Source organism: Chinchilla lanigera, unplaced genomic scaffold (genome assembly GCF_000276665.1).
Source record: "Chinchilla lanigera isolate Chin_1 unplaced genomic scaffold, ChiLan1.0 scaffold00069, whole genome shotgun sequence".
Taxonomy (NCBI): Eukaryota; Metazoa; Chordata; class Mammalia; order Rodentia; family Chinchillidae; genus Chinchilla; species Chinchilla lanigera.
In genome coordinates, this window is record NW_004955470.1 from 3,255,311 (window position 1) to 3,283,010 (window position 27,700).

General features: G+C 41.3%; 1 protein-coding gene across 3 annotated transcripts in view; it reads left to right on the plus strand.

The window, feature by feature from the left end:
• Positions 1-6,144: 6,144 nt before the first annotated feature.
• Nphp1 (nephronophthisis 1 (juvenile)) overlaps positions 6,145-27,700 on the plus strand; it is a 44,535-nt gene continuing 22,979 nt past the window's right edge. The window contains exons 1-11 of one of the 3 annotated variants that reach the window (XM_005400634.2): positions 6,145-6,270; positions 9,349-9,422; positions 9,826-9,886; positions 10,884-11,008; positions 13,731-13,983; positions 14,967-15,068; positions 18,782-18,885; positions 19,286-19,328; positions 20,214-20,301; positions 21,544-21,638; positions 23,590-23,718. In XM_005400634.2, coding sequence (XP_005400691.1) covers positions 6,202-6,270; positions 9,349-9,422; positions 9,826-9,886; positions 10,884-11,008; positions 13,731-13,983; positions 14,967-15,068; positions 18,782-18,885; positions 19,286-19,328; positions 20,214-20,301; positions 21,544-21,638; positions 23,590-23,718 — 1,143 coding nt within the window. In that variant the 5' untranslated portion in view covers positions 6,145-6,201. The remainder of the gene's footprint in view (positions 6,271-9,348; positions 9,423-9,825; positions 9,887-10,883; positions 11,009-13,730; positions 13,984-14,966; positions 15,069-18,781; positions 18,886-19,285; positions 19,329-20,213; positions 20,302-21,543; positions 21,639-23,589; positions 23,719-27,700) is intronic. The other 2 variants (XM_013522831.1, XM_005400633.2) reach the window with 2 other exon arrangements.

Here is a 27,700-nt window from a genome sequence, read left to right on the forward strand (position 1 = left end):
GCAGGTGTCCGTGCTGGTGGCGTTCGCCTCCGGAGTGCTCGTGGGCTGGCAGGCAAACCGGTTGCGGAGGCGCTACCTGGACTGGAGGAAACGGAGGCTGCAGGACAAGCTGGCCACGACGCAGAAGAAGCTGGACCTGGCCTGAGAGTAGGCGCCGTGGGGCCGAGCTTCGCGATGCGGGCGCGCGAGCCCCGTTCCCGGGCGGGTCTGAGCCGGGCCGCCCTCACCCCCGCATCTGCCTGCGCGGCGCTTCCCGGAGCGCGGGTGAGACGCACCGACCGTGGCCCCTAAGGGGAGACTTTGGGATCGGGCGGTGCCTAGAAAGTGGAAGTGCTTTTCTCTAATAACTTCTTCTTCGGTATTAACTGTGTAGTTCACTGCGGTTGTTTAATGGGAATGCTTTACCGTGGGCAATGTAGTTGCACCGTGATAGCGTTTATCTTCAAAATTGGAAATACTGAAAAGCACCAAGTCAAAAAAAAAAAAAATCGTGAACGTGTTTCTGGCACTTCCCTGCCCAGCATCATTCCTTTTGGTAACATCCCTGTAGTGCATCTTGGCGTTGAAGGTTTGTAAACTCCGCCCCGAATTCTTGGGTGGTTGTTGGCCTGATAAAGTAAAAAGAACTTTGGCCTGGGCGTCAGAAACCTTGCGTCCAGGAATAGTTTTTTTCATCAGAGTTTCGCCCCATCACTTTTCAGGGCCTCGGTTTTCTTGTCTGTAATACCAGATCTTATGGTCCGTGGCTTATACACTAATTCGAAGTTAAAGATTATGTATTCCTAATTTTCTTTTCTTCTGTTTCCCACAGCTTGTCGACGATGGCTGTAAAGCACTGGAAAGAAATAATTTCTTACTGCACTTTATGAGTCTATTTTTAAAATAAAAAATTGAAACATCTTTGGACATTTTCCAAAGGGAAAGGAGTGTTGCTTGTCATTACTGCATCGGGAGATCTAGATTCTTAAAGCTGATGTTTGTGGTTTTGAGCAGCTGTCATCTTTCCTGTGGAATCTGTGCCAGTTGCTTGGGACAGTGACAAGGCCGAGCTAGCAATGGGACCATTAGGTCGTGTTACTGAGCCTGTTGAGGGAAGCAAGGTGGTGTGTACCATAACTGAAGTAAGGGTGGTATGTGTACAAACAAGTGCAGAATGTAAGTTTTATTGGCTAAAATCTCTTCTGTGTCATGAAATATATATGTGTAGGAGAAACCCTCTTGAATAGAGAGATCAGGGATAAATCCCAACCATTCTTAAGACTGAGTGATCAAGACCCTGGTTAATTTTGATTTGCAAGGGGTGTTTTCTGACAAACTGTCCTTGCTATAAAGATTGTGTATCTCAGCTCTGTGTTAATGAAAGACGATTTGGGAAAGCTATTTCTGCAGAAAGCCTCCCTTTCACTTCCCATTTTACAAGGGCTGCTATGCCTTACTATTTCCACCTTTGTCTTCATTCAGTCTGTGAATGCAGAAGGTGAGGACTGAAATGATGGTTCTTAGAGCTCCATCCCATCTGGGCCACAGTTTCCTGAAGTTTCCTACTCACCTTCACTCAGTGAGGCTCAGAAAATTGAGGCTTTTTTAAATGGGGTAGGTTGCTGGAGGCACATGTCCTCAGTGTGGGAATATGCTGGAGGAAGCATGTGGGTTCTGATTTGTTGGTCTAGTTCTGCCTCCTTGGGCCTGTTCTGCGGTCACCTTCCTGTTGGACCTGATTTTTCCAATGTAGATTCTCATCTATGCATGTCTCCCTGACACACTCCCCCAGTCCTGGGCATGTACTGCTCATTCCCAAGAGTCTTATCATATAGGATCGTCAGCCGCTCCTTGTTTTCTTCTGACTACTTTATGCCATGCTCATATATCCCCAGTCAGTGGTGAGCAGTTTTCCTTGACATTACCTGTCACCTTTTCTACCTTTACCCCATTTAAGTGTTGGGTATTTCCCTCAGAAAATGCTCTCTCATGTGGAGATGGTACTCCTTTTTACGCAAATTGAAAACAGGAGATTTGGAGCCAGGAGTCACAGTGACAGTTTGATACCCTGGAAATGACGTGCTTTGGCTTGTTGAAATGCATGCCTCACTCCCGTTTGTCACTGCCATTTAGTCTTGGTTGGCCCACTTCTGCTTCTCTACCCTCCCCTTTTTGTGCCCCATATGGGCTTCCCAGACCACCTGCTTCATCCCACATTGCTTCTGCCATGCCCTGGACCTTGTCTTCAAAGGCTTGGACTTGATCATCACATTGAGCTTGGCCTCTTTAAACAAGTAAGCACACTGCTTAAGGAGAGCCGATATCTTCCATGTCTACATCTGCCTACTTTGGAGGCCACTGATCATGCTACTCCCAGTTCTCATCACTCATCCTGGGCCTCCTGATCACAGTAGATTTCATCTCCATTTCTATAATCAACTTTATCACTGCTCTTGCTCTCATTTTGGCCACCAAACTTACCAGAGAAGGACACTTTACCTGTCTCACATGGCCCAGTACAAGGTGGGTTCCACTGTGACTATCTTTCTATTTTTTCAGCGTGCTTCTCTATATTCCTTGGCTTCCCAATTTATACCTCTCATTCCTCAAAGATCACTTGCCACCATATAAGGTGAAAGCTATGAAGTGAGAATTCCCACGTCTCTCAATACCTGCGTTTTCAATAGGGCTGCCCATTATGATCACCTAAGGACACTTAAAAAACCAATCACCTTGCCAGGCATGGTGGCATCCACCTATAATCCCAGCAATCTGGGAGGCTGAGCCAGGAGGATCAAGTTCTAGCCCAGCCTGGGCAATTTAGGCCCTGTGACAAAAAAAATATAAAAAGGCTGGAGATACAGCTCAGTGCAAAGCCCCTGGGTTTAATTTCCAGTATCCCACCACCATCACACACAAAAGCATGTGGCACATGCCTGTAATCCTAACTAATCAGAAGGACAATGCCAGAGTATCAAAAGTTCAAGACTAGCTGGGCTAACACAGTGAGACCCTGTCTCAAAAGTAAAGGGCTGGGGGTGTAGCTCAGTCATAGAACATCACATTAGGCTTTGGGTGCAATCCCTAATATGAAAACAAAACACTTCAAAAACAATCAATCACTGTGTGCCACTCCCTAGAGATTTTGGGTGACATAGCTGGAGTACAGCCTGGGCATTAGGATTTTTAACCACTTAACAGTTTACCCTGGGTGTAACTCTGGCAGTGCCTTTGTTTATGTATTGACTATCCAGAGTGTTTCTTGGGCAGGTATCATTTCAACCAATTGATTCTTGTGTTGTTTGTGCTCACTTCAGCAGCACATATACTAAAGATTCTTGTGTTGAATAAATTTGATAAAATTGTCATTTTTATATTTCCTGTTATAAACAACCAAAATATGCAATTTTTGGTTATCCTGGGGTTTTTTTGTTTGTTTGTTTGTTTGTTTGTTTGTTTTTTTCTTTTTTGAGGCAGGGTCTCCCTATGCAGGTCAGGATGGCCTTAAGCTCACTTGTAGCCCAGGCAGGTCTTGAACTCACAACGATCTTCCTGCCTTAGCCTCCCAAGTGCTGGGATTACAGGCTGCACCGTCACGCCTGGCATAGTTATCCTGTATTTAAATAATTGGACTGGTAGGTGGTTAGGGCTCTTAAGATGATTGTTGCCCAGTTGAGGTTGAAACCCATGGTTTTTGTTAAGAAATTTTTGTGGTTTTATTTTAGCATAAGAAAGAAACCAATGTGAACGAAGCAGTATTTGAGTGGTAAGGCAGCTGCTTTCCCCTTCACATCTTTGGGTTACTATAGCAACCCTGTCAGTGTATTAAAAATAATAATAAAAGGGAAAGCTTTTGCATTATTTAAGTCTTTCCAAGGCATGCACTGCTACAACACAGACTTCTCCCGTCAAATGCAACTACTGTAGCATCCAAACATCATGCACAACACTGCGGTGGCGGCAGCGTGCTGCACCACTTCCACCACAGCCCTGCTCACTTGTATGTGATATTTGGAGCCTCTGGAGGAGTGCCTGGCTGGCAGGAGGTCAGCAGAAGCTGTGCAGGGCAAGCCCGAGCATACCATAGTAGGAACATCTGGTGGAACCACATGATGGGGTCTTCATTGGCCTTGAGCTGGCCCACACCATGCTGATGCAGCTATCTGGCGGAGGCTGATGGTCCAACGCCATGATGCTGTGCTGGATTTTCAGGAATGGAGGCTAGACAACTTCTCCACAATGCAGCTTTCCCCTGGAACTACTGTCCTTCCCACATAAGGCATGATGGGTGGATCAACGCAAATTGAGCCTAGTTGTATTCTGCCCTTATCAAATAACTGGTAATAATGTTGAACAAAGCTGAATTCAATCTGCTCCCAAATTATCTTGTCTCCCATTCTGGAGTGTCACCCGGTATCACTGAAAACCATGTGGGCTCTGGAAGGAGCCAGGTGCAATTGCCCATCCCTGGGTCTTCGCAGAAGAATGGCAGGCCAAGGGCCTAGGGTCTGCCCACTGTATCTGGTCTGCAGAGGTGGCAAGATTCAAGCAAGCCAGGCCAAATGCAGCAGAGCCCTAAAAGCCCCATTCAATGGTCAGAACCAGAAAAAAAGAAGTCTGGCCACAGCGCAGGCCCCAACACAGGCCAGCACACCAACCATGGTACTGTACGGTCCAGATAGACACCTGTCTGGCTCTCAGCATTCTCCACGGCTGCCGCCTCCAAGGACTGGCAGGAGGCCTGAAACCCATTGTTTCTGAGGCTCTGTCTCGTTCATTGTTCCTTATCAGGAGAGTCACAGGGGCCCCCTTGCAGGCTGACCTCTCTCTGGCCTTGGTTGTGTTCTGTACTCTCTCCCGTTCCCAATTCCCTCCCAGGACCTTGACCCCCAGTGCATTGTCTAGCATCTGCACTCTCTTCCTGTTTAGCCTCTAGTTAAGAACACACAGGTCTTGACTTAAAATCCCAATGAGAATGAGCAAACTATAACCACAGACAATATAGCATCTTATAAACATGATGTTGAAAGTACACAAGAAACCAGCATACATTGCATGACTCCATCATATAGTCCAAAAGGAAACAAAACAAGTTGGGGTCGTTATAACCTAGGATAAGTCCAAGAGATGGAGGGTGGGAGAAGGAGGGAAAGAGAACTGAAAAACAATTAAGATGTGTTATTTACATGTACCATTTCTCTATGTGATCATTATGTGTTGCAAACATAGGGAGAATTTACCTTTGGTGGTTGCAGTAGGGGGTGCTAGGAACTAGGAGAAGACTTAGGGTGCATGCAACATTCTATTTCTTAATCTAGATGCTGTTATGTGCAGTGTGTCCAGCACGTGGGAGTACAGTGAGCTGTACCTTTATGGTCTGTGTGTTTTTCTCAATGTATATAGTTGAACAAATACATAAACGACAGTTCAGCCTGTCCTGTATTATTACGTGCTGTACTGCACGACACTCGTTTATGTTAATGTGGCCCACCATTTTGGAGATGAGCTTGGACGTCATCACTCACTGCCAAGCGTAATTCTGCTGTAGTGCTGTTTGGGAAGTGCATTTACAGGCTGGCGTCCCTCTTGGGGAAAGATTACCGCCTTCCTGAGGGTCCGTGTAAACTGAAGCTCATAAGAACTCGTAATCTGCTCACAGACTTGCTGTAGGAGGAATCACCACCACGACCCTACAGAAGTCAGAATGGACAACGTTCAGAATGAAGTGAAACATCAGAATGAAGCGAAACATCAGGAGTACCCCAAACGGCAGAGTAAACAACTGCCTTTTTAAGTGAGATATGCAACAAATCCATGCATCCTATGAGGGCCGTAAAGTTCTTGTAAGTAATGAAAGCGTTTAAGAGGCTCCAATTGTATCGTAAATTTAGTTTAGCAAAAGTGCCTCGAAGACCCAAATTGCATAAAACATAGTACCCCAAAAGGAACGTCATGTAATGTGGGATATGTAGTTTTGGATGCCGTGAGGCATTCCCCAAATCCTTCGGAATTGGTAAGGAAAAATAAAGCCCTGGGCAACGAGACCGAGCTGAGAGCTCAGGACGCGCAGGGTTAGGGTTTGATTGCCGAGAGACAGAGTTTGATGCCTCCCTGGCGCCAATCTCCTAGGCTGGGAGGCGGGCGCGCGACGATGACGTCATCTGCCCGCGCCAGCGCCTGGGTTTCCCTGGCAACCGGTGGGCCCAAGGCACAGCCTGAGAGATGCTACCCCGTCGTCCGCGCGATCCCCTGCAAGTAGTGCGGCGGCGCAGTCAGGAGCTGAAGCTACAGGTATGTTGGGCCTTGCAGCCAGGGACCTGGGCCTGAGAGGGGCCGGCTCTGCGGCGGGCGGGAGGTGGGGCGCAGCTGCACACACAGAGCCTTCCTCCCGTGACCGTAGGCCTCTGGGAAGCTGCATCCAACCTACCCGTCTCCCGGGTTGTAAGGATCCTCCCCGCAGCCCCCGCGCCTGACGCAGATTCGAACCCCGGCTGCTTCCAACCCAACCCCTACGCACTGGCGAAACCGCCAGAAAATCGTGAGGACCACTGACACCCTCCTCCCTAAGAACGGAGCCTCCGATCGCGATAGTTCCCCTCATCTCTCAGCCGGAACTCAGCAGCAGCCACCCGGAGCTTCACCGCCCACGCTCCCCGCCTGTCACTGCTGCTTAGACTCAGGAGGAAGTGTCGAGGAGTGGTCTTAGTACGTACGAACATTAAGATCTGTCAAAGTGAACCGAGGACGTCAACTAAAGAGGAAACACAAGTAACCTGTAAACACGAGAGAACAGTTAATTTCCAAAGATAACTAATCGCAAAGGAGATGAGATATCACAAACTTAAAAGTCACAGTACTCAGTCCTGGGGACGATGACTAAACAGACACTTAACATTTGCTATCCCTGTGTGTGAGGTACAGCATTTCTGGAAATCAGTTTGACAGAATGCAGCAAATGTTCACTATCCTCAGCTGGGCAATCACATTTCCAAGAATCTACTGTGTGAAATAATTAAAAACAGGGGCAAAGATCTACGGGTAAAAATATTCATCACATTACTGCTTATAGTAGAAGAAATACTGTGCTTAAATGATCAGTAATAGAGAAATGGATAAATAACTTAGGGATAGAATAATCCCGTGACTAAAATTTGTTAAAGAAACTTAATGTATAGGGATATATGATAAAATAGCAAGTTAGAGATATACAATGGGATACACAATATTTCAGTAACATACATATGTTGTGCGTGTGTGTGTATGTGTGTATACATTTATATATATGATCTAGAAGGAAACATACTAAAATGGTACCTGTGTGTTTAAATACTAGGTTATTTTTCTTGCTTGTGTATATTTTCAGAGCACTGAGTGCTTATTTTAAAAGTAAGAAAAAAGTAAATAGTAATGGACTGTTCACTTATTTTTTGAAATATGTTTTTCACTTTACTATTTGTACTTTTTAAAAGTATGGTTCACCACATATTTTTCCACTAAATAAAAATATTAGGTGTTCTTTGACAGATAAGAGATATTCTCATGTTCATATTCTATGCTGTGGGGCTAGGGATATAGCTCAGTGGCATAAGCGCTTGCCTGGCAAGCGCAACGTCGAGAGTTCAATCCCCGGTACCGCAAAAAAAATCAAAAAAACAAACAAACAAAAATAAACTTCACATAACATATTTTATGCTGTTTAAACTCTTGTTTAAAAGTTCCAGATTTAAATGTTTTCACACTTGCCTAGGTTCCATCTCTAGCATCATAAGAAAGAAAAAAAATTTAACTATTTTCACCATAAAGAAATAATACATGTTTGAGGAGATAGATAAGATTAACCTCATTCAAACATTGCACAATGTATATGTGTACTGAAATGTCATTTGTTCCCCATAAATACATATAATTTTGGGGTTTTTGTATCAGTTAAAAATAAATTAAATTGAAAAAAGTATAAAAAACTTGACATAAATTTTAGTGACTTTGGAAGATAAAATTTAATGAATTATACTGACTTTAGAATCATAGGGTGCAACAAAAACAAAATACTACTGAGAAATACAAGTAAAATTTGATGGGGCACTGACTTCTGCTAGACTAATATGGTTCTTACTAATTTTAAATGTAGTGAGACATTAGAAGAACCAGGACTAGTTTCAGAAGTAAACCATAAAAATAATTATTAAAGCAAATACAACAGACTATTGAAAGAATTATTTAATGTGGATCAAATTGAATCAGGAGCATTTTAACACTTTGAGTATCTGGAAAGGACATTTTGATAGTATTACCTAATTTTTTACTATCTCCACAACAGACATCTGAAGCAAAAAAAAAAAAAAAATGCATATCCAACTCAGTGGCCATGCACAAGGAATCCACTTCCTGTTTTGGGCATGCCTGTGCTGACTGGCCCCATCACTGGGGGTATGATTTTGTAAATAACACTCAGGTGGATGCCAAATAGGAGGCACAGAGAAGAGGCTAGTGAAATTTTCTCTTTTTTCATGCATTGTCTTTTCATGTAATCTGTAGACAGAAACCAGAGATGTGCCTCTTTTGTGGTATACTGACAAAAGTGTACATATGATACATGTAGTGCTTGTAAAATACTAAGTCAAGATAAAGTCATGGTACACTTGATACAATGAATTCTACTCAGTAATAAGGAAGGAACTAACACAATAATATAGAAGTATCTCAGAAACATGGTACTGTGGAAATTTTTTGGGGTTTTTTTGCAGTACCGGGGATTGAACTCTTGACCTTGAGCTTGCCAAGCAAGCACTTATGCCACTGAGCTATATCCCCATCCCCACAGCGTAAAATATTCATTCAAAAATATATACTGAGTGAGTCCATTTATATCAAAGGTTAAGAACAGCCAAAGTTAATTTATGGTGGAAAAAAATCAGAACAGGTTTGTCTCTGGAAGAATGGGACAGAGATTTGCTGGGAAAGATACTTTCTAAGGTAATTTCCTATTTCTTCATAGGAATTTAGATTATGTAAGCATATGCATTTGTCAAAATGTGACAAAGGTACACTTTAGACTTGTCATCTGGCGTGTAAATATAGCAAATATTGAACCCTAGTTACCCCCAATTCATTATTTAGGCAGAGGTGTATTGATGACTGCTATTTACTTTGAAATGCAGATAAAATAAGATGGATTGATGGCTGGATAGAACAAATAGGCGTAGTAAAATGTCCAGGGTAGAATGTAGTTATGGGTAGATGAATTTTTGCTGTAAAATTCTTTCAACTTTATTATTGTATGTTTCAAACTATTCAATATACTAGAGATAAAAAGAGAAGTAAAATTTTATTTCCTAAGGTGATGTTTTAAATTGTCTGCATCTGCCATAGGTTGATAGTTTGCTTTCTGAAAGCCAACTGAAAGGAGCTCTAGAACCCAATAAAAGGCAAGAGATTTACCAAAGGTAAAGTATGCTAAGTTATACGAGCTTTCTAGGAACTGTGCTTACATTTCAATGAGTAGTATTTAAGGCACTGAAATTGTTTCAAGCTTTCTTTCTTTCTTCTTTTTTCTCTTTCCTCCCCTCCTTTTCTTTCTTCCTTTTTATTTATACAATTTCCAGAAAGACAAATGGAAATAATATTGACCTAACAGTGAATGAAATTTTCCAAAATGTATTTTAAAATACGCTTTTCAGATCATATGAAGCTAATGGGTAGAAAAGCACTTAAATGTGAATTTTTAAACATTATTCATGCAATAGCTCATTGCCTTGCCTGCCTAGAGTGTGTGAAGAATTTTATAAAATAGCTTTCCAGTTCTGACAATAGTAAACCAGTGTGTTTTCTTTCTTTTTAAAAATGTAGATGTATCCAGTTAAAACAGGCAATAGATGAAAATAAAACCACTCTTCAAAAATTAACGAAGGTAAGCATTACAGCTAATCGCATCACAAAAAATCTCTTATTCAAATCTTTTCGCCAAGCAGGAGTGAAGTGCAGATGGTGAGGCCCTGGGCTGGCGTTAGGGAGGGAGTCTCACCACACACATGCCGAGCTGTGGGGCAGAAACGCCACAGTTGTGGATACTGAAAAAGAACCCAGCTCTGATGAGTCACCCAGCACCAAGAACTCAGGAAATCCCAAAGAAGCTATTTTTAAAAGCTGTATAAGGTCCAGGGCTACTGTTTAGAACTGTTTCTATTGGAGTCCCATCATGGGGAGAGAGCATACAGTCCGGTCCTGATGTGAGTGGTGACAAAGTCCCAGTATCACGTGGCAGTAGCTCTAGTGTCAGTGACTCTGCAGAGACAGGAGGAACGAGAGTCCGCCCTCAGTGACCCCTGAAGGGTCCTTTGTGTTTGAGCCGGACCTTCAACTAGGTGTCCAGGGCTGCACCCCTACAGAGACTCAGGGTAGAAGGCGCCCGAAGTCATCTCCCTCCCTGCATCTGAATCCTTCTCACCAAATCTCGGCGTCGCTTCTGCATTTCTCCAGGGACACAGAAGATTCCAACTTAGGAGGCAGATGGACCCTAAATTTGAAACCTTCATTGTTCTTTGTTTCAGAGATCAGGTCTTCCCATCAATAAGTGGCAGAATTCGGGACTGGCCCCTGTCATTCTGGCTGTAAAGCCAGTCTTCTGTCACAACTCATCCCTTACTGTCTAGGGAGCATCAGCAATCCTTAGCGCGAAAGGAAAGAAAAATCCCAAACAAGTGGTGCTGTAGTTCTCATTTGGTTTGCATTTGAACTCAGCCATATTTCTTTAACTCACTTATTTCTGCAAGGTCAGTGTCATTTCACAGTGATTTTTATTTTGCCTTATAGCACTTAGAGAAGTTTTGGGTTTATTCTTTTAAAATAAATGTGATTAGGGAAGTGGAATGAATGCCTCAGTGAACTAGAGCCATGTTCTCTCATAGGCCGATGAAGCTGCACCTGTCGGGAACTATAATCAGAGGAAGGAGGAGGAGCAGACCCTCCTGGACAAGCTTACCCACCAGCTGCAGGAGCTCGCTGTGACCATAAGTAAAGAAAATACGACCAAGTATGCCTCCTCCCCTCCTTTCTTTAGATTATTTTTTAAAAGTCGTTTTTAGTACTAGAGATTGAATGCAGGGCTTTGGCACCGAGCTACATCCCCAGGCTGTTTTTTAAATTTTCTGTTCTGAGACAGGATCTCACTAAGCTGCCCAGTCTTAACTTGTGACCCTCCTGCCTCAGCCTGCTAGAGTGCCAGAATTATAGGTGTGCATCACCATGCCCAGCACCACCAGTTTTTATATTTGATTTAGGATAACAGTGTAGAATAAAAAAAATGACAGTAACCATATAACCAGTCCACATTTATTTATTATGTATAATGGAATGCATTAGAGCCCATGAGAGTTATAAAGAAGCATAAATTGTAGTCTCTACCTTCATGTAACTTATAATCTAGTTAGGGACACAAAGCAGATCTGAAAAGGATAATGCCCTTAATGTCACTATCGATGTGTAAAAGGTAAAACGATTTGGATTATTTGCATAGTCTTTTGGTAGGTGTTCTTTAAAAATGGAAGCAAAAACATCCATTGTTTTTCTACTAGAGAGACTATTAATAATAGATTTTGCAAACTGCAAAAAGATTTTTATGTATAAACAAACCCAATGTCTAGGGAGCCCCCCCAAAACTCAATTAATATTCATATTCTGTAAATGCAATTCCCAACTTTTTACATTGCACCCTGGAAAAAACACTAAAGGATATATATGCAAGGATTCTAGAATTTCCACTGACTCCCAGGATGAGGACAATAAAATAGCTGGTACTACACTTACTTCCTACCACAAACAACCCTAAAGTCTGGGCAGAATATCAAAGCAGCTGTCTGCAGGCATCACTCACCAGCTGAGCAGGGCTCATATCCTGGTGTGGGGAGAGACAGGGTGAGGCCTGCGTTCACCCACGCTTTCTCCCTGGGATAACGGATAGGCTCTGATGCACGAAGGTGGACCCTAAGCAGGGAATAAGCAGTCTCACTGACTGAGGAGCGGAGGCCCCTGGGACTACAGAGCAAGGTGCTGTCAGGAGAAGGGAGTTGAAGAGAGACGACTCCAGAATCTTTTCATGGATTCAACTTCCCATAGTGAATTATTGCAAATATTTAAGAAAAAGATAATACCACTGTTGCAAAATCTTCCTAGAGAATAGAAAAAGAATCCAGATCATTTTATGAGCAATTGGATAACATTAATATCAAATCCTGACAAAAAGCACTACAAGAAAATCCCGAGACTCTCATGAATGGTGGCACTCGCTCAGTATGGGAATATTAGCAGATCGAATCCAGAGGCAAATCAGGTGGAGGATACATCATGACCAAGTAGAATTTATTCCAGAATGTGTGGATGGTTTGACATTAAGGAGCTGATGATTAAAATTCACCATATCAACATTAATGGAAGTGAAAAGACATGCCAATTTCCTGTTATCCTTGGCAACATTTTAGAGTAACTGACCCATGTAAAATATGTGCGGAATATCTGTTCAAGAAAGGGACATATTGAAAGTCAATATGCTTTAGCTTATGGATTGTTGTTGTTGTGGTATAAAAGTTATTTTTTATTCAATCTTTGTTTATGTTTAGGTCAGTACTGTATGAGAGGCTTACACCTATTTTAAACAGTGATGGTGTACCTTTTAGCGCTTTCAGTGATAATAAACAACCTGCTGCAGCATGCATGCCGTAGCTTTGCCACCCTGCTCTAGATCATAGAACATCTTACTAGTTAGATGTTCTTTTGCATTAGTTTTAAGTATCATTAGCCCCATTCGGTTTAAGTTTAAAGCTAAATTGAAAGGGAACGCACTCCACCCACCTCTTCTTGGCCTTATCTTAGGTTCTTACCCTGACCCTTGCCCTACCATTTGTGAGCTACCTAACATTCCCTGGCCTTGATCTTCCTTTCTCCTCTCCCTCTGCCTTCTTTCTACTCTTTTTTGTTTTTGTTTTTGTTTTTTTGCCTAATTCCAACTCATCCTGAAGACCTAATTCTAAGTCTTTTCTGATCCCCCATGCAGCCTGGTTTAATGTCTCTCCTGTATGATTCCTTAGCATCATGGGCATATTTCTACTGTAGTACCTGTTGAGCTGTACTCAAATTGTCTGTTTCCTTGCCCTCCACAACATAAGCTTCTTTAGCATAGGTTCCACCTTTGCATCCCTTGTGTCTCACGTGGAACCTGACATGCAACATAATTATCGTCATAACTGACTTGGATGGAAAGCTTACTATTGGCAGGCATTGTTCTGAACACTTAGCAGGTTGTAGTTCTTCTAATTCTTATGACCACTATAGGGAAGAGGATCTGTTATTATCTTGACTTTACCAATGAGAAATAGAGAGCTTATCAGAAACCTACCAGGGTCATCCAAGGAAGAGAAGATAGAACCAGAATTTAAACCCACTACCTGAGTGCTAAGTACTATAATGTTGCTCAAGAAATATTTGCTGAATGGATGATTCAGGATTTGAATAGGATTCCTGGGTTTGAGTCTAATTCATGTTCTACCATCTCACATGCCTTGTTCAGATATATGTCTACCCTCGGTCCTTCAGGGCACCTGCTCAGCTGGATGGTGGAAACTATTAGTCGTACTTTCCCCTTATTTATTTACCAGTTCTAAATATAGAGCAGTTCTTCTGCATACAGTAATTCTGCTCATACTTGGTCTGTTCTTGTATGTTGTTTCAAATGGCCCTAGTCACAGAAATGCTTTTTGTAGGACTGGTGCACATATTGAAAAAGAAAAGGATGATGAGTCTACTGAAGAAGAACAAGATGATGAGGACGAGGAGGATGAGGAGGATGAGGAGGAGGATGATGGAGAAGACAGTGAAGAAAGTAGTGGAGGGGAAGAAGAATCAGAAGAGGAGGAAGAGCAACAGGGAGATGAATCTGTTAAGCAAGCAGCAAATAAAGAATACATTGCTCTTGGAGATTTTACTGCTCAGCAAGCTGGAGATCTTACATTTCAGGTGAGTAGAAGAAATCAGAAACCTAATCTAAGAGCAGCTGTGCACACTTAGTAAACTAAGAAAACTCTGCCTGTACACCTGTATTGGGGGGAGGGTTGGAACTGCTTTCTGCTAGCAAAATGAGTCAGAGAAATGTTAATGAATGTATAAACTGTGGTCCTTATGTTTATTTATTACAAGCTTAATAACATTGCTAATAAGATACGCAACAATATTATAGAAGTAATACACTTTAATTCATAGGATTTATTTTAAGATTCTCTCAGAAGATGCCATTAACATTAGACAATAATGTATGTTCTAATAAAGTCTTTGCTTTTGAATTATCTTCAGTAGTAGAAATTCTTTGTTTTTCCAAGTTGGATTACATTTTTATTCATGGACAAGTATTATTCAAAATGTTAATTAGTGGATAGATATATTGAATAAATACAATTTTTGCTTCAGAATAGGATTTAACTTTTAACACAATTGATTTTCTTCAGGCATTTATATGCTGCATCTGAAAGATACTCTACAAAGAGATTCACAAATTCAAAGACATTTTATATATTAATCCAATTATTGGAATAAGTATGGGGCCTTGAAAATAACTATGAAAAGTGGTTCCCCTCTGCACATATGATTCAAATGTGTGTTAAGCAACCAAGTGGAATTATTTATTTATAGTTATTTTTATATTCATGTAGGCTTAGGGTAGAGTGGTAGGGAAACTTTCAATAAAATTTAGGATGAGCAACAGATTAGAAAAATACTTTACCTTTATTCCAATATGTATTTTTTGTTTTTTGGTTTTTGGTTTTTGTTTGGTTTTTTTCCAGTACCAGGAATTGAACTCACGACCCCGCACTTGCCAGGCAGGCGCTGTGCCGCTGAGCTAAATCCCCAGCCCTTTCCAATATATATTTTGAAGCATTAGTAATGAAGTAATATTCATGTCTATTGAGTTTTCCTTTAAAATTTTTATTTTATTTTGCTTTAAGAAAGGGGAAATTCTCCTTATAATTGAAAAAAAGCCTGATGGTTGGTGGATAGCTAAGAATGCCAAAGGAAATGAAGGTCTTATTCCCAGAACCTACCTGGAGGTGAGTCTTTGTTGTTTATGCTTTCCATTCTCCTTCAACTATTTTCATTTTTAATAAAACATTAAGTTATATTCCTTGATCAATTCATTGATTAGTGAATGAGCTGAGATACAGAATTTGCTTTAATTTTAGAGACAGAGTAAGGAAAACTAGCTATGTAATAATGGGTCTGGGTTCTGTGAAATGCTGTTATGCATGTGAGCCCTGGAACATTTTCACCATGAAGCTTTGTAAGTTAATGCTGTTCATAGCAAGATATTTATTAGCATTGTAAAACACAACCAGTTAACTTTGTGTTAACTTGCAGTTACTGTAATAGCCTTACTACCTTCTCTAACACTGTTGATCATGACTTTCTAATTTGAGTAACACTTTTAGCAACACTAGCTTCTTTATACAAATCTTTTCTCTGTAGTACTGTCAAATTGATGGATTTCCACATGCTGTACATATAAGTGAGAATGGTCACATGAACACCACTCTCATATTTCTCCACAATTTCCTTCTTCTTTTCAGTTGTGATTGCTTTCTTCACCTTCCCTTCCTTCCTAAGCTTCTGTTGTAGCTTTCTGGGGGCCATTTTGATAGCAGTAATCATACCAATCATATAAAGCACTGATAGAAATCACATCCACAAACATGTGCATCTGGGCTCAGACTGATGGTTACTTATGTTTACTTACACTTTTCTGGTATCATGAGTCTTTGTTTACATCCATGTAAGCAGCCAGCATTCAGGTCATAACTCAAGACTTAGGTCATAAATTCAACTTAAAATTCCGGTTGTAACCCAAGATGTTCGTATGTAAGGCCGGTTGTAACATAAGGGTCCACCATATATCATCACCCCCTTACTCAAATGTGAATGTATGGTACATGCATATTTTAGCCTATTTTTATTATTTCCTAATATAGCACAAGCATTTTCTGTGCCAAGTAACTCTGTCTGAGTTGGTGCTGTCCAAGAGAATTGAAATGCATACCACATATGGAATTTTAAATCTTGCAGTAACCACATTGAGGGGTCTTTTTTCTTGACACACCTCTGATACCACATGTGAGATTTTTCTCTGACACCAAAAATACATGTCACTTCCACATCAGTTCTCCCACACCGAGCAGGTACCCAACAATTCAGTTAGGTCTGACACTAACTCCTGAAGCTCAGACTCCACAGTACTGCAAGACTGTACCAGGTTCCAATGCCACACATAAATTCCAGAAGCTGTCAGTTCTTCAGAACGAGTGTTGATAAATTCAGGAGACCCCTCCACCTATCTGCAGGGTTCTGAAATTCACTGTGATGATTCACAGAACTCAGGAAAACACTTTACAGTTTGTCCTCTACATCCAAGGATTTCGGATCTATACATTCAACTAACATCATGTCAAAAATATTTGAGGAAATAAATTGGGTCTATACTGAATATGTACAAACTTTTTTCTTGTCATTATTCCCTAAGCCATACAATATAACAATCATTTACATATGTTTGCATTGTGTTAGGTATAATAAGAAATGAGAGATGATTCAAAGTATGCAGGTTATGTGCAAATACTGTACCATTTTATATGAGACTTGAGCATCTTTGAGTTTTGGTTTTCCTGAGGGGTCCTGGAACGGATCTCTTGAGGGTACTGAGGAAAGATTGTACTTGCACTTACCAGTTACATTGCATTTAGCTGTACTTACTCAGGTACAGCTAAATAGAAAAGATGCATAGGGCAAGTATTGGGGTAGGTTGGCTGGCACGCCATCTCTGGGCATGGCACCCTCCTGGTATCTTGATGTGTTCACCAGCCCAGAAGATCCCAGGGAGTTTCCACTTAGTGTAATTGATTTCAGTTCATTGCATGAGTTAAACCATTGACCATGGGTGATTCAGCCAATCTCCAACTCCTCTGCTTCCCCAAAGGTCAGAGTGTGGGGCTGAGTGTTTCAGTGTCTAATCCCATGGCTTGTTCCTCTAGCAACCATTCCTCTCCCTGAAACTGTTTATAGACCATCTAGAGTTGCCTTGTTAGCATAAACACTGGTATGGTTGAAAGGAACCCGTTATGGATGAGAAAACACTCATATCATTCAGGAAATTCCGAGGGTTTGTGTCTGCCAGGAACAGAGCAAGACCAAATGTCTATTTCTTGTTACCCACATTAAAAAAAAGTAAAATGAAATACATACAGTTGTTCCTAATAATGTATTTTATACTATCTAGTATATCAGAAATGCAATTTCAACATACAATCAATATTTTAAAGTATTGAGCTATTTTACTTCTTACATTAAGTTCAAAGGCCAGTGTGTGGTTTATATTTACAGCACCTCTCAATCTAGACTAAAATGTAAAGCTCAGTAGCCTCATGCAGTAAAGGGCTGCTGGATCGCACAAGACAGGTCTGCATCATGTTTCGAGAAGTAGCAAGTATTCTGGTCTCATTTAGGCACACATTTAGGTTGTGCCCAACCTATAATCACTATTATGTTGCAAAGAAGCTGCCCTGTGGGTTACAGAGGATTCTCCCCCAGAAGTGGCTGACCTAAGGGAGGAACCCACTTCTCTCCAGAGTAGAAGTGTGAAGATAGACAATCAAGCACTGGGTAAGGCCCTATCTGATATTCAATTCTGTAGCTACATGTGAGGCAGCTCTTGCTATGAAGTCCACTGCTGGATCTTTTAATGATTCTGTACCATGAAAGGGAAAAAGGGAAGGAGCCAAAGAGCATAATCGTTACCCTCATTAAGTTTCCAGAAGCTACACAAAAAACTTCCAGTTATATCTCATTGAGCAGCATCAGATTCCGTGGCAACACCTAGCAGCTGCCAGGAAGACTTTAGGTGGTGCACTGCTGAAGTGGGGGATTCTGCTAGTGAGGAAGGTGTGGAGACCAGGTCTCAGCCAACCAGCCACCTCTGTTTTGATCAGACTTGCTTAATTATTCCTCTTACGTAAATTCCTAGATACTTGCCACTGCCTCAGTGGATTTACACCTTTATATCTTGATTTATTTGGCCAATTTCTTTTCCTACATCCAACATCTGAGTGTTTCCCCATACATATGCCAGTGCTAACTGTAATTAATCTTTTTAATTTTTTGCCTGTGTGATTGGCAAAAATAGTCGTGTTTAAGTGCATTCATTATACTCCCACGAAGGTTGAGTGACATATGTTTTGTGACCATTTATATTTCTTCTCTTGAATTGCCTTTTTGGGTCTTTTAGCCATTTTTCTAGGGAATTTCTAGGGATCTTTTTCTCACTGATTTATAAGACCTTCTGTAATATTTTAATAATAGAAATATTAACCCTTAGAAATTTGTTTTAGTTTTTTTCCATTGACTTTCAGCTATATGTGTTTTTCATTAACTAAATCTGTCAGTGTTTCACTTGTTTTTGGTTTGGGTATCATAACTGGAAAGGGTTTCTTCATCCCAAGGTTACTTGCTTCTAATACTTTTATATTTCTTTTATTCCGACCTTAACTTTTTCTTTTGGATAAATCCGATCCAGGTTTATTTTGGTTAAAACTCGTCATCTGCCTCGGTCTTTGCCATTTTATCAAGTGGTGAAATTATTGACTACACGCTAAATACTTTTTTCCCTATTGTATTCTAAACTCCCTTCTATGCTTGAGACTTTCTGAAAGTACTAGGATTTTTATTGATTGGCTTTTACATTTGTTGAAAAGCACTTTGTATTTCAATGACTTTCCAGCCCTATAATAAAGAAAAAGAAGAGCAAGAATCAAGTGACGAGGACAGCGAGGAGGATGTGGAGGTGGTAGATGAAACAGCAGATGGAACTGAAGTTAAGCAAAGGTATGGGGTGAGAGAAGATACCAAAGTAGCTTTGGGAAACTTTTTACTTTGCTGTTATAAATGACTCAAGACTTTCCTTCTTTTTTCTGGTGCTGGGGTTGAGCTCAGAGCCTCGTGCATACTAGGCAAGTGCTCTACCACTGAGCTACATCCCTTCAAAACTTTCTTGAAATGAAGACAACTTATACTTGAGCGCTTTTCCTATTATTGTTTGTATAGAGGTCATTACTGCTTTAATTTTCTAGTTAACATTTAGGTCATTTAGCTGTAGCTTGGTTTCATTGAGAAACTGTTCAGTTTTCAGAACTTACCGACAATGATGTCCTCTGTTCTTTGATGACTTCGGCTCCCTAATTGAGTGAATGGGCATAACCTGTCGCTTGCTATTTTGTCTCCCCAGAACTGATTCCCATTGGAGTGCTGTTCGAAAAGCTATCTCAGAGGTTAGTATCTCCCGCCTTATTGATGATGTCTCATATTTCAGGTCTTATTATCTATTTGATGGGTGAGATGTATTTGGTGTCTTGTTTTTGTATCATTACAGAATAGCTCTGATTGAGTTCAGATTCAAAATAGGATGGAGATTTGAAAAGAGAGTGTAGGTTGTAGATAGCATTCAAGGCCTGGAATGGATATAAAGAATGAGGCACGTATTTCTGGGTCAGTAAATTCATGTTCCATGTAATGTTTCTCAATAGATTTTTTGCACAAAAAATCTATAGATAACCTGATTCATGGTATGATTTGAGGGCTTAGAATTATTGTCATTGATCCTACCAGAATTTTCTGTCATTTTGTTGAAGAGTAAGTTTCATTTCATGTACTGTTTGAAAAATCTGACAAACTTAGAAATTACCTATAATCCTATCATTTAAAAAATTAGAGACCAAAATGAAAATCCTCCCTTAAGTAATCACTATTTGCAGGTTAGTAGGTATTCTTCCTGACCTTTCACACCATGTTTTACTTATAAGGACATGCGTGTGTGTGTGTGTGTGTGTGTGTGTGTGTGTGTGTATTCACATACACAAACCACCCTTAATTCTTCAGTGTGTTTAGTCACCATGTTCACCCCTTTGGTAAATGGCCATGCATGGTGGAGCAGAGCAGAGGGGTCCACTTTGCTAAAGGTCTATCTTGAAGCAGCCGGTCTAGAACAGAGCTCAATATCCTGCAAACCCATGAGGCTGAGGCCCTTGGGAAGGGCAGGATTCAGGGATGGACCTTGCTTTCAGGAGTTGGGCACCACTTTGCAGTATCTTTCCCTTATGGCAGTGAACAAGCATGAACAAAAGCAAGCGGATTCATTTTGTTTCTGCTCCCTTCAGCAGATAAACACCGTCGACGCGCTGACCATGATGGGGGCCATCCCCACAGGCTTCCGGCCCTCCACGCTCTCCCAGCTGCTGGAGGAAGGTGACGTGGGTTAAGCAGTCAGGGTGGGAGTATAATTTTTCTGTCAGAGCCAGCACAAGTTGAGGAAGATGCTAAATCTCACCCTTCACTGGCACTCACTCATCTTCTCCTTGTCCTCCCGTGACAGCAAAGACCCGAGCCTGTCAGAGGCCGTCTGAGCAGCTGCGCTCTGGGCTCCTGCCTCTGTCTTTTCCCCAAAAACATGACTCTGTGCGTTATCAGCCCTTCCCGGTGTCTTTAGTCTGCTCTTGCACCGCTTCCTCTGTGGCTCATTTCCCCCTTCGGTCCCTCCAGCGCACCTCACACCACCGCCTTTAAGAACCAGCCCCCAGGCCTAGCCCCTTCTGCCAAAGACTCCCTTTATCTGCGCCTCTTTGCAGAGAGACTTTTCCGGATTTCTCTCCATCGGGCACTTCTGATTCCTTATTCAGTCTGGCATTTCCCAGTAGCTGGCAACTCATGGCTATAAGCTCCTTTAGAGTGGAATCTTGCAGGGCAGGGTGTCTCCGGTCTACCTGACTGCTCAGTTATCCACAGAAGGGATGCGCTGAGGTGGCCTCTGCTGGAAAGGTTCTTCCCGACACTCCCTAAAATGCCTATCCCCGCTGCCAGTCTCCCGGTAAATCCCACCTTACAAGGAGAAGGGCCTTTGTGATGTCTGTCCCCCTACTGCCTTTCACCCGGGCACCCTTTCCTTTACTCTGTGATCAGCTAATGAGGGCAGGGAACACATTTGTCTCATTCCCTGTTCTAGTTCCAGCTCCTAGCATAGCAACTTGGCCCAGAGCAGGGACTCTAAAACTATTTGTTGAATTAATAAGTGATTTTATAAGAAGTATTCTTCATAGCTAAACTATGGAAGAAAAGGGTAAAAATGCTTTTGTGTTATGTGGAATCAGTGATTATTATTTTTTTCCAAAATCTCCAAAATGCTCATGGATTTCTGCATCTTACAAAAAGATTTGAATGAACCATCTTCATGATGAGGCATGTTATTGACTTTAAATTCTTTAAGATCTTTCTGTAAACTGCCTGATCTCCATTTATTTCTTTAAATTTTGTTTTGTTTCAATAAGTATGGGCTGAACATCTGTCTCAGAAAGCAAGTTCTTAGTAAGCAGTTTGGCATTTTGGAAGTTTCTGTTTCCTAAGTTTATAGCACCAGACAGTAAAGTGGATGTTGGGTTTTGAATGCTATTCCTCTTTTTTGCAAGAAAATCAAGGAAAGAAATATTTTTACAGGGAATCAATTTCGAGCAAGTTACTTCTTACAGCCAGAGCTCACGGCGTCGCAGCTGGCCTTCAGAGATCTAGTGTGGGATGCCAAATCGGGCACTGTAAGTGTAGTTACGATTAGTAAATACAAGTAACATGGGAATGGATGCACTACAGAAACCAAAGGATTGTTTCTATATTGGAATTTTTTAATGTGATGTTTTCATAGGTAAGGTAAAACTTGGACCTGGCGCCTCAACTTTATCTTGTTTCTCTTCTCTACTGCTCTCTCTCCCATTGTTACAAAGGGAAAACGCTGTTTCGATCCTAATCATTCTTTACCTGTTTCTTCATCTATAAAAATGCAGCTAGCCATACTTCCCGTCGAGAGTTGCCCTGGGAATGATTTCATATGGACAGGCTTAGGACCATGCCTGACATGTCATAAATGTTGGTGGCTGTCCCCATTGTCCCTGTGTGTTGCCAGCCCGTGAGCGGGGCCTAGTGGGAAGACGTGGGTTGCAGAGATGTGCCCTTGAGAGGATAGTGAGACCCCAGCCCCTACCCCGCTCCCTTTTGCTTCCTGGCCACCTTCATGGGCTGCCTCAACACAGTGCCTAGGGCAGTGAGGCCAGCTGACCAGGACAGAAAGCAGGAGCTGAAACAGACATTTCCTGTTCCTTAAAGTTGATGGTCTCAGATATTTGTTACAGCAACGGAAAGCCGACCGACACAGCAAGTGTCATCATCAGTCATACGGTTTTAATACTGTTAATTAAATATGAAGAAGGAAGCAGCAGAACTTTATGATTATACTTTTTGGGGTAGGACTAAGAGTAAAGGACTCTTGCTGCCTCAGTATTCAGAGTGTAAAATATTCTTGATATTTCGTTCTACTTTATATCCACATTAGAACACATCACTGCCCTCCTGTCCCTCTTCTCCTTCCCTGCCTCCCTTTCCCAAAGCATAAGGGAAGAGCAAGAGGACGGAGTGGCCAGGTTTGTGGGATCGGGTGGTGCAGGACCACAACACCCCTTTCCCTCCCAACCTGAGCATGACCTGGAACCTTCCTAGTATTTAGAATCTTGTTTTGTAAGTCAACAAAGATGTTATATTTGGTCTGTTTAATGTACATTTAATGTTATAAATTTATGCCCAGAAAACTAAATATTCAGCTCTCATTGCTTAAAAAGGTGACAATTGTCTTACTACTTGCAACAACAAATTTATTTCAATGAAAAGGCTCATGATCATAAAGTGAAATGGAAAGTTTAACTTATTTGAGGCTGTCCTTAAAAACTAGGACCAGAGATATAGCTCAGCAGCATAAGCGCCAAACCTGATGTCGTGAGTTCGATTTCTAGTACCAAAAAATAAGTAAATAAATAAAAATAAAAAGCCAGAATGCCAATTTGTTTATTCACAATCTGACCTCTTGTCTGTGAAATAGATCTGAATAATCTCATCAAATAGTACATTCTCTCTGTCAACAGATCTAGGTAAGAAGTCAAAGATGGGGCCGGGGATATAGCTCAGCAGCATGAGCACCTGCCTAGCAAGTGCAAGATCCTGAGTTTGATTTCCAGTACAAAAAAAAGTCTAAGAACAAGGTAGACAGTTGCTTGGAATTTTTTTTAAAAAGGAGAATTTAGCTGAGTAATATTGATGCAGTGTTTCTTGGTCGCTATGCCACGGTAACCATCTACACTTACCCGCCTTGTGTGTAGTGAACTTGGACACAGGAATAGGGTGTTTCCATGGCCAGCTTAGTTGCTGTACCTGCTACCACTGCCTGCTTGTCCTGTTGCAGCTTTTAAGTAGTTAAGAAACATGCAGATATTCCAAATATAACTTCAAGAATTTTACCCAAAATGACTGGTTTTGACTTTAAATGAGCAGAGTATTATAACTTTTTTCGTATTTGTGTATGTTTGTGCAAAATTTTTCTTCTATTGTCTCTTTTTTTATCCTGTGTTTATTTTCCTAAGCTGCACTTACAAAAGATGCTTTGGAAAATGGATCTATACTATAACTAACAAAAATAAACTTTTTCAAACTAATTCCTGTCAGATCAGGCCAAGACCCAGCCGTGTTTCACTGGTCCTGACGCTGTGGAGCTGTAAGATGATTCCTCTCCCGGGAACGAGCATTCAGGTCCTCAGCAGGCATGTGCGCCTCTGTGTGTTCGACGGTAGCAAGGTGAGCTCCCAAGGACTGGGTTGGGGCGCACCGGGATGGTGGAAGGGCGTTTTGGTATGGGTAAAGCCTCATGGTACATACGTACTGCATGGAACAGTACCCTCTACTCCTCTCTCTCTGCCTGTCTCATCACACGTGTCCTGTATAATATGGTGCAGCCACCATGGTTCTGATGATGTAGGTCTCACCCCTGGCTCTTCTAGTGGCTAAGTGTGTAATGTTGGCAAATCAGTCACATCTACCCCATCTCAGCTTTGGATTGTTTTTCACTTTTAAAAGGCACTGATGTATATCTTCTAGTGTTGTACACAGTTCAGATCTTAGGTGTACAGTGTCATGTTTTTGACACATGTACACACCTGTTATGACCAACGCTGTCATCAAGATAGAGAGATTGTCATATGTTGTGTCTTTGTGTCCTTTTTCACTCAGCTTCTCCCTGCTTCCTGGGAGACTGCGTTTTGCACAGTACCAAACAAGTCTGAAGGGCATCTAGAAAATTAATTTATCTTTCACGAGGTACACCTTAAACAGTGCTTCAGTAGACATGTATAGCTCTAAACGCACATACTAGAAAGAAGGAAGGTTTAAAATCAATGAGCTAAACTACCAATTTAATAAAAATTGAAGCTAGAAAGAGAACAGTGAGTTAAAGCTGGAGAAAGGAGGAAATAATAAAGATAAGAGTAGTAATTCATGAAATTAAAAGCAAATAAAAGAAAAAAATTTTAAAAAATTGATTCTTGGAAGAGATTAATAAAATTGAAAGATGCCCACTAAGAGTGATCAAGAAATCTTTAAAAGAAAGAAAACAAGTTACCAGTATCTGACATAGAAAGAGAAACATTGTCACAGCTTCCACAGACATTAACAGTAAGGGTATATTCTAAATTTTCTGCTAATAAATTTGACATTGATGAAACAGATAATTCAGTAAAACACATAATTTACTGAAATTGGCATAATAAGGCATAAAAAAGTTAAATAACCTCCATTAAAGAAATTAAAATTGTAATAAAAAAATCTTTCCATAAAGAAAACTCCAGGCCCACATATCTTTGGTAGTGAATTCCTCCAAACATTTAAGGAAGGAATAACACCAATCTTATGCATCCTTTTCCAAAGAGTAGGTAAAGGGGAAATGCTTCCCGGCACATTTCATAAAGCCAGAAAAATGTGATACCAAAATATGACATAAAAAAATTTCAAGACCGGTATCCTTTATGGATATAGAAACTAAACCCTAGAAACTAAACCCTAGACAAAATATTATCTAATTAGATCTAGCAACATATAAAAAGGACAACATATCATAACTAGTTGGAATTTCTTTCAGGAATTCAAATGTATATACCTGTGTGTCCAACATTTAACACCTGAAAATCAGTCATTGTAATTTATTATTAATAGGACAAAAAAGAAAACTCATGTGAACATCTCAATAGAGGTAGAAAAAGCATTCTATATAGTCTATAGAAAAACATTTCAGTGCTCATTCATGATCTTTTAAAAATTCTCTACAAACTAGGAATAAAGGGAACTTCCTCAAACTGTAAACAGAAATAAGAAAAATCTAAATTTGCATCATCACACTTAACAGTGAAACATTGAACCATTTTTCCCTATGATCAGAAACAAGTCAGGGATGTCTGAGAAATAAAAAGACTTGGTTTTTTAAATGAGCAAGAGACTTGGACTTCAAGAAAAGAAAACCAATAAGACTATAAAAGACACTGACCATATAATAAGTGATCAGGGAAATGCACATTAAAACAGAGAGAGGGGCTGGGGATTTAGCTCAGTGGCACAGCGCCTGCCTGGCAAGAGCAAGGTCATGAGTTCGATTCCTGGTACTGGAAAAAAAATCCAAAAAAAAAAAAAAAAAAACACTGAGAGAGATCCAACTATATGCTGTGTAGGAAAAGGCACCTTAAATATAAAAATGTAGGTAGGTTAAAAGTAGGAGGATGGAATAGGATACACCATTCAAAAGACATTAACATCCAAGTACTTATTACATAAAAGTGAGAGAGATCATTCATCAAGGAGACATAACAAGCCTGACTCTGTACACAGCCAACATCAGAGCTTCAGGGTACATGAAATAAGCGTGGAGAACTGAAAAGAGAAATAGTCCAAGCCACAATTATAGTTAGGAACGTTAATACTTCTCTCTCAGTGATATAGACCAAACAGAAAATTAGTAAGGCTGTAAAAGAATCAAAAAAACATATCAGCTAATGAGATTGAATTGGTATTTGTACAATGCTTCACCTCAAAATAGTACAATATACTTTCTGTTATGTACATACGGAATATTCACAGAGACAAATGGGTGATCAGAAAACAAACCTCAACAAATTTGTAAGAGTTGAAACCCATAGGGTATAGGGTCTTTGAGCACATGGAAATAAATTAGACATCAATAACCAAAAGGTAAGTGAGAAAATCCTTAAATATCTGGACATTAGTAAGTTTCTAAATAATCAATGGATTAAATGGGAAATCAGAATATATTTGGTACTGTACCAAAAATAAACATGCAACGTATAGCCGTGAGATGTTCGCTACAGCACTGGTAGAGGGAAACCTTTAGTGCCAGACGCTTACGTGAGAAAAGAACCCGCAGGTCAGCAGTCAGAGCTGCCTCTCAAGGAAGCAGCGCTTGAGCCGAGATCCAAAGGGTGACCTGGTCTTGAGGGTGAAAGAGCCAGAGAGAGCATGAATAGCCCACGGGGGGCCGCGGGAAACTCGGCATGGCGGTCAAAGGACAGCAGTGTCGTCTTCAAGAGAACAGAACCTGCAACCGGTTTGCCGAAGCTTCACCTGGCTCCACCATGTGCTGGGTGAGGGGCTTTGAGCCAGTGACCGCACCGTGCCGTCTCACGGTGCACACCCTCACCCTGCACATCCTAGGTCCCGGGATGCAGGCGCAGCTCTTAGAACAGCGCGAGGGACACAGCCAGTGCCTGGGAGTGGGGAGGGACTTGGGGACGGGCGGGCTTACAGTCTAGAAGAGAGAGGCGGAGATGAGAGGTGTAAGAGGTAAGAATCCACAAAATTTGTGGTGGCTGACCTGGAGGGTGGAGGGAGCGCCAGGCGTTGAGCGTGACCCTGGGTCTCAGACTTCGCATCTGCTTAGTTGGTGGTAACCTCCAGCCGCACAGGCGGCGCTGGCGGAGGACCGAGTCCGGAGGCGTTGACGTGGGTTTGGTTTCGCTCATCCCAAGGGTACGCGTAGCTCTCAGCATAACAAGAATGTCTCTCTCTCTCTCTCCCTCCCTCCCTCCCTCGCTCTCTCTGTCTCTCTTTCTCTCTCTCTCTCTTTCCCCCCATCTCTTTCATCGGAACCTGGAGTAAATCATCATGATCCTCATTTCTAGTCTGCACAAAACTTTCTGCCATAAATGAGCCAATAGGTGTCGCCACTGACCAAGCGGAGATGAACTGCTCTCCTCTTCGGTCTCGTTTAACACTTTTGCTTATACTTCTCCTTGTTCTCATACACGAGAACATAAAACAGAGACTACAACTTGATTGTTACTAGCACATCAGAATAATACAAACTCATAGAAGTGAATTTATAAAAGTAATTTATATTCGATTTCTAAAGTGAAAAGTTACAGCACATACTTAGATGTTTCCTTGAGTGATTCTTTAATAAACATAAGCCTAGTTACAAATTAAAAGCACAGTTGTTAAAACTAAGTAATGAAACCCTACTTCCGGGACCAACCCGCTCCCAGCCACAGCATCTGAACCCTGAGCAGTATTTTTTTTTTTTTTTTGGTTTTTCTCCGGTACCGGGAACCGAACTCACAACCTTGCGCTTGCCAGGCAGGCGCTTTTGCCGCTGGTGAGCAGTATTTTTTTAAAAGGCAGCTACCTGAAAGCACTGCAAAGCATCTGGTAGGAGACAGACAGACATTGAAAGTGACATTGCATATTCTTAATAATTTTTGCAGCCAGGTGTTATGGCATA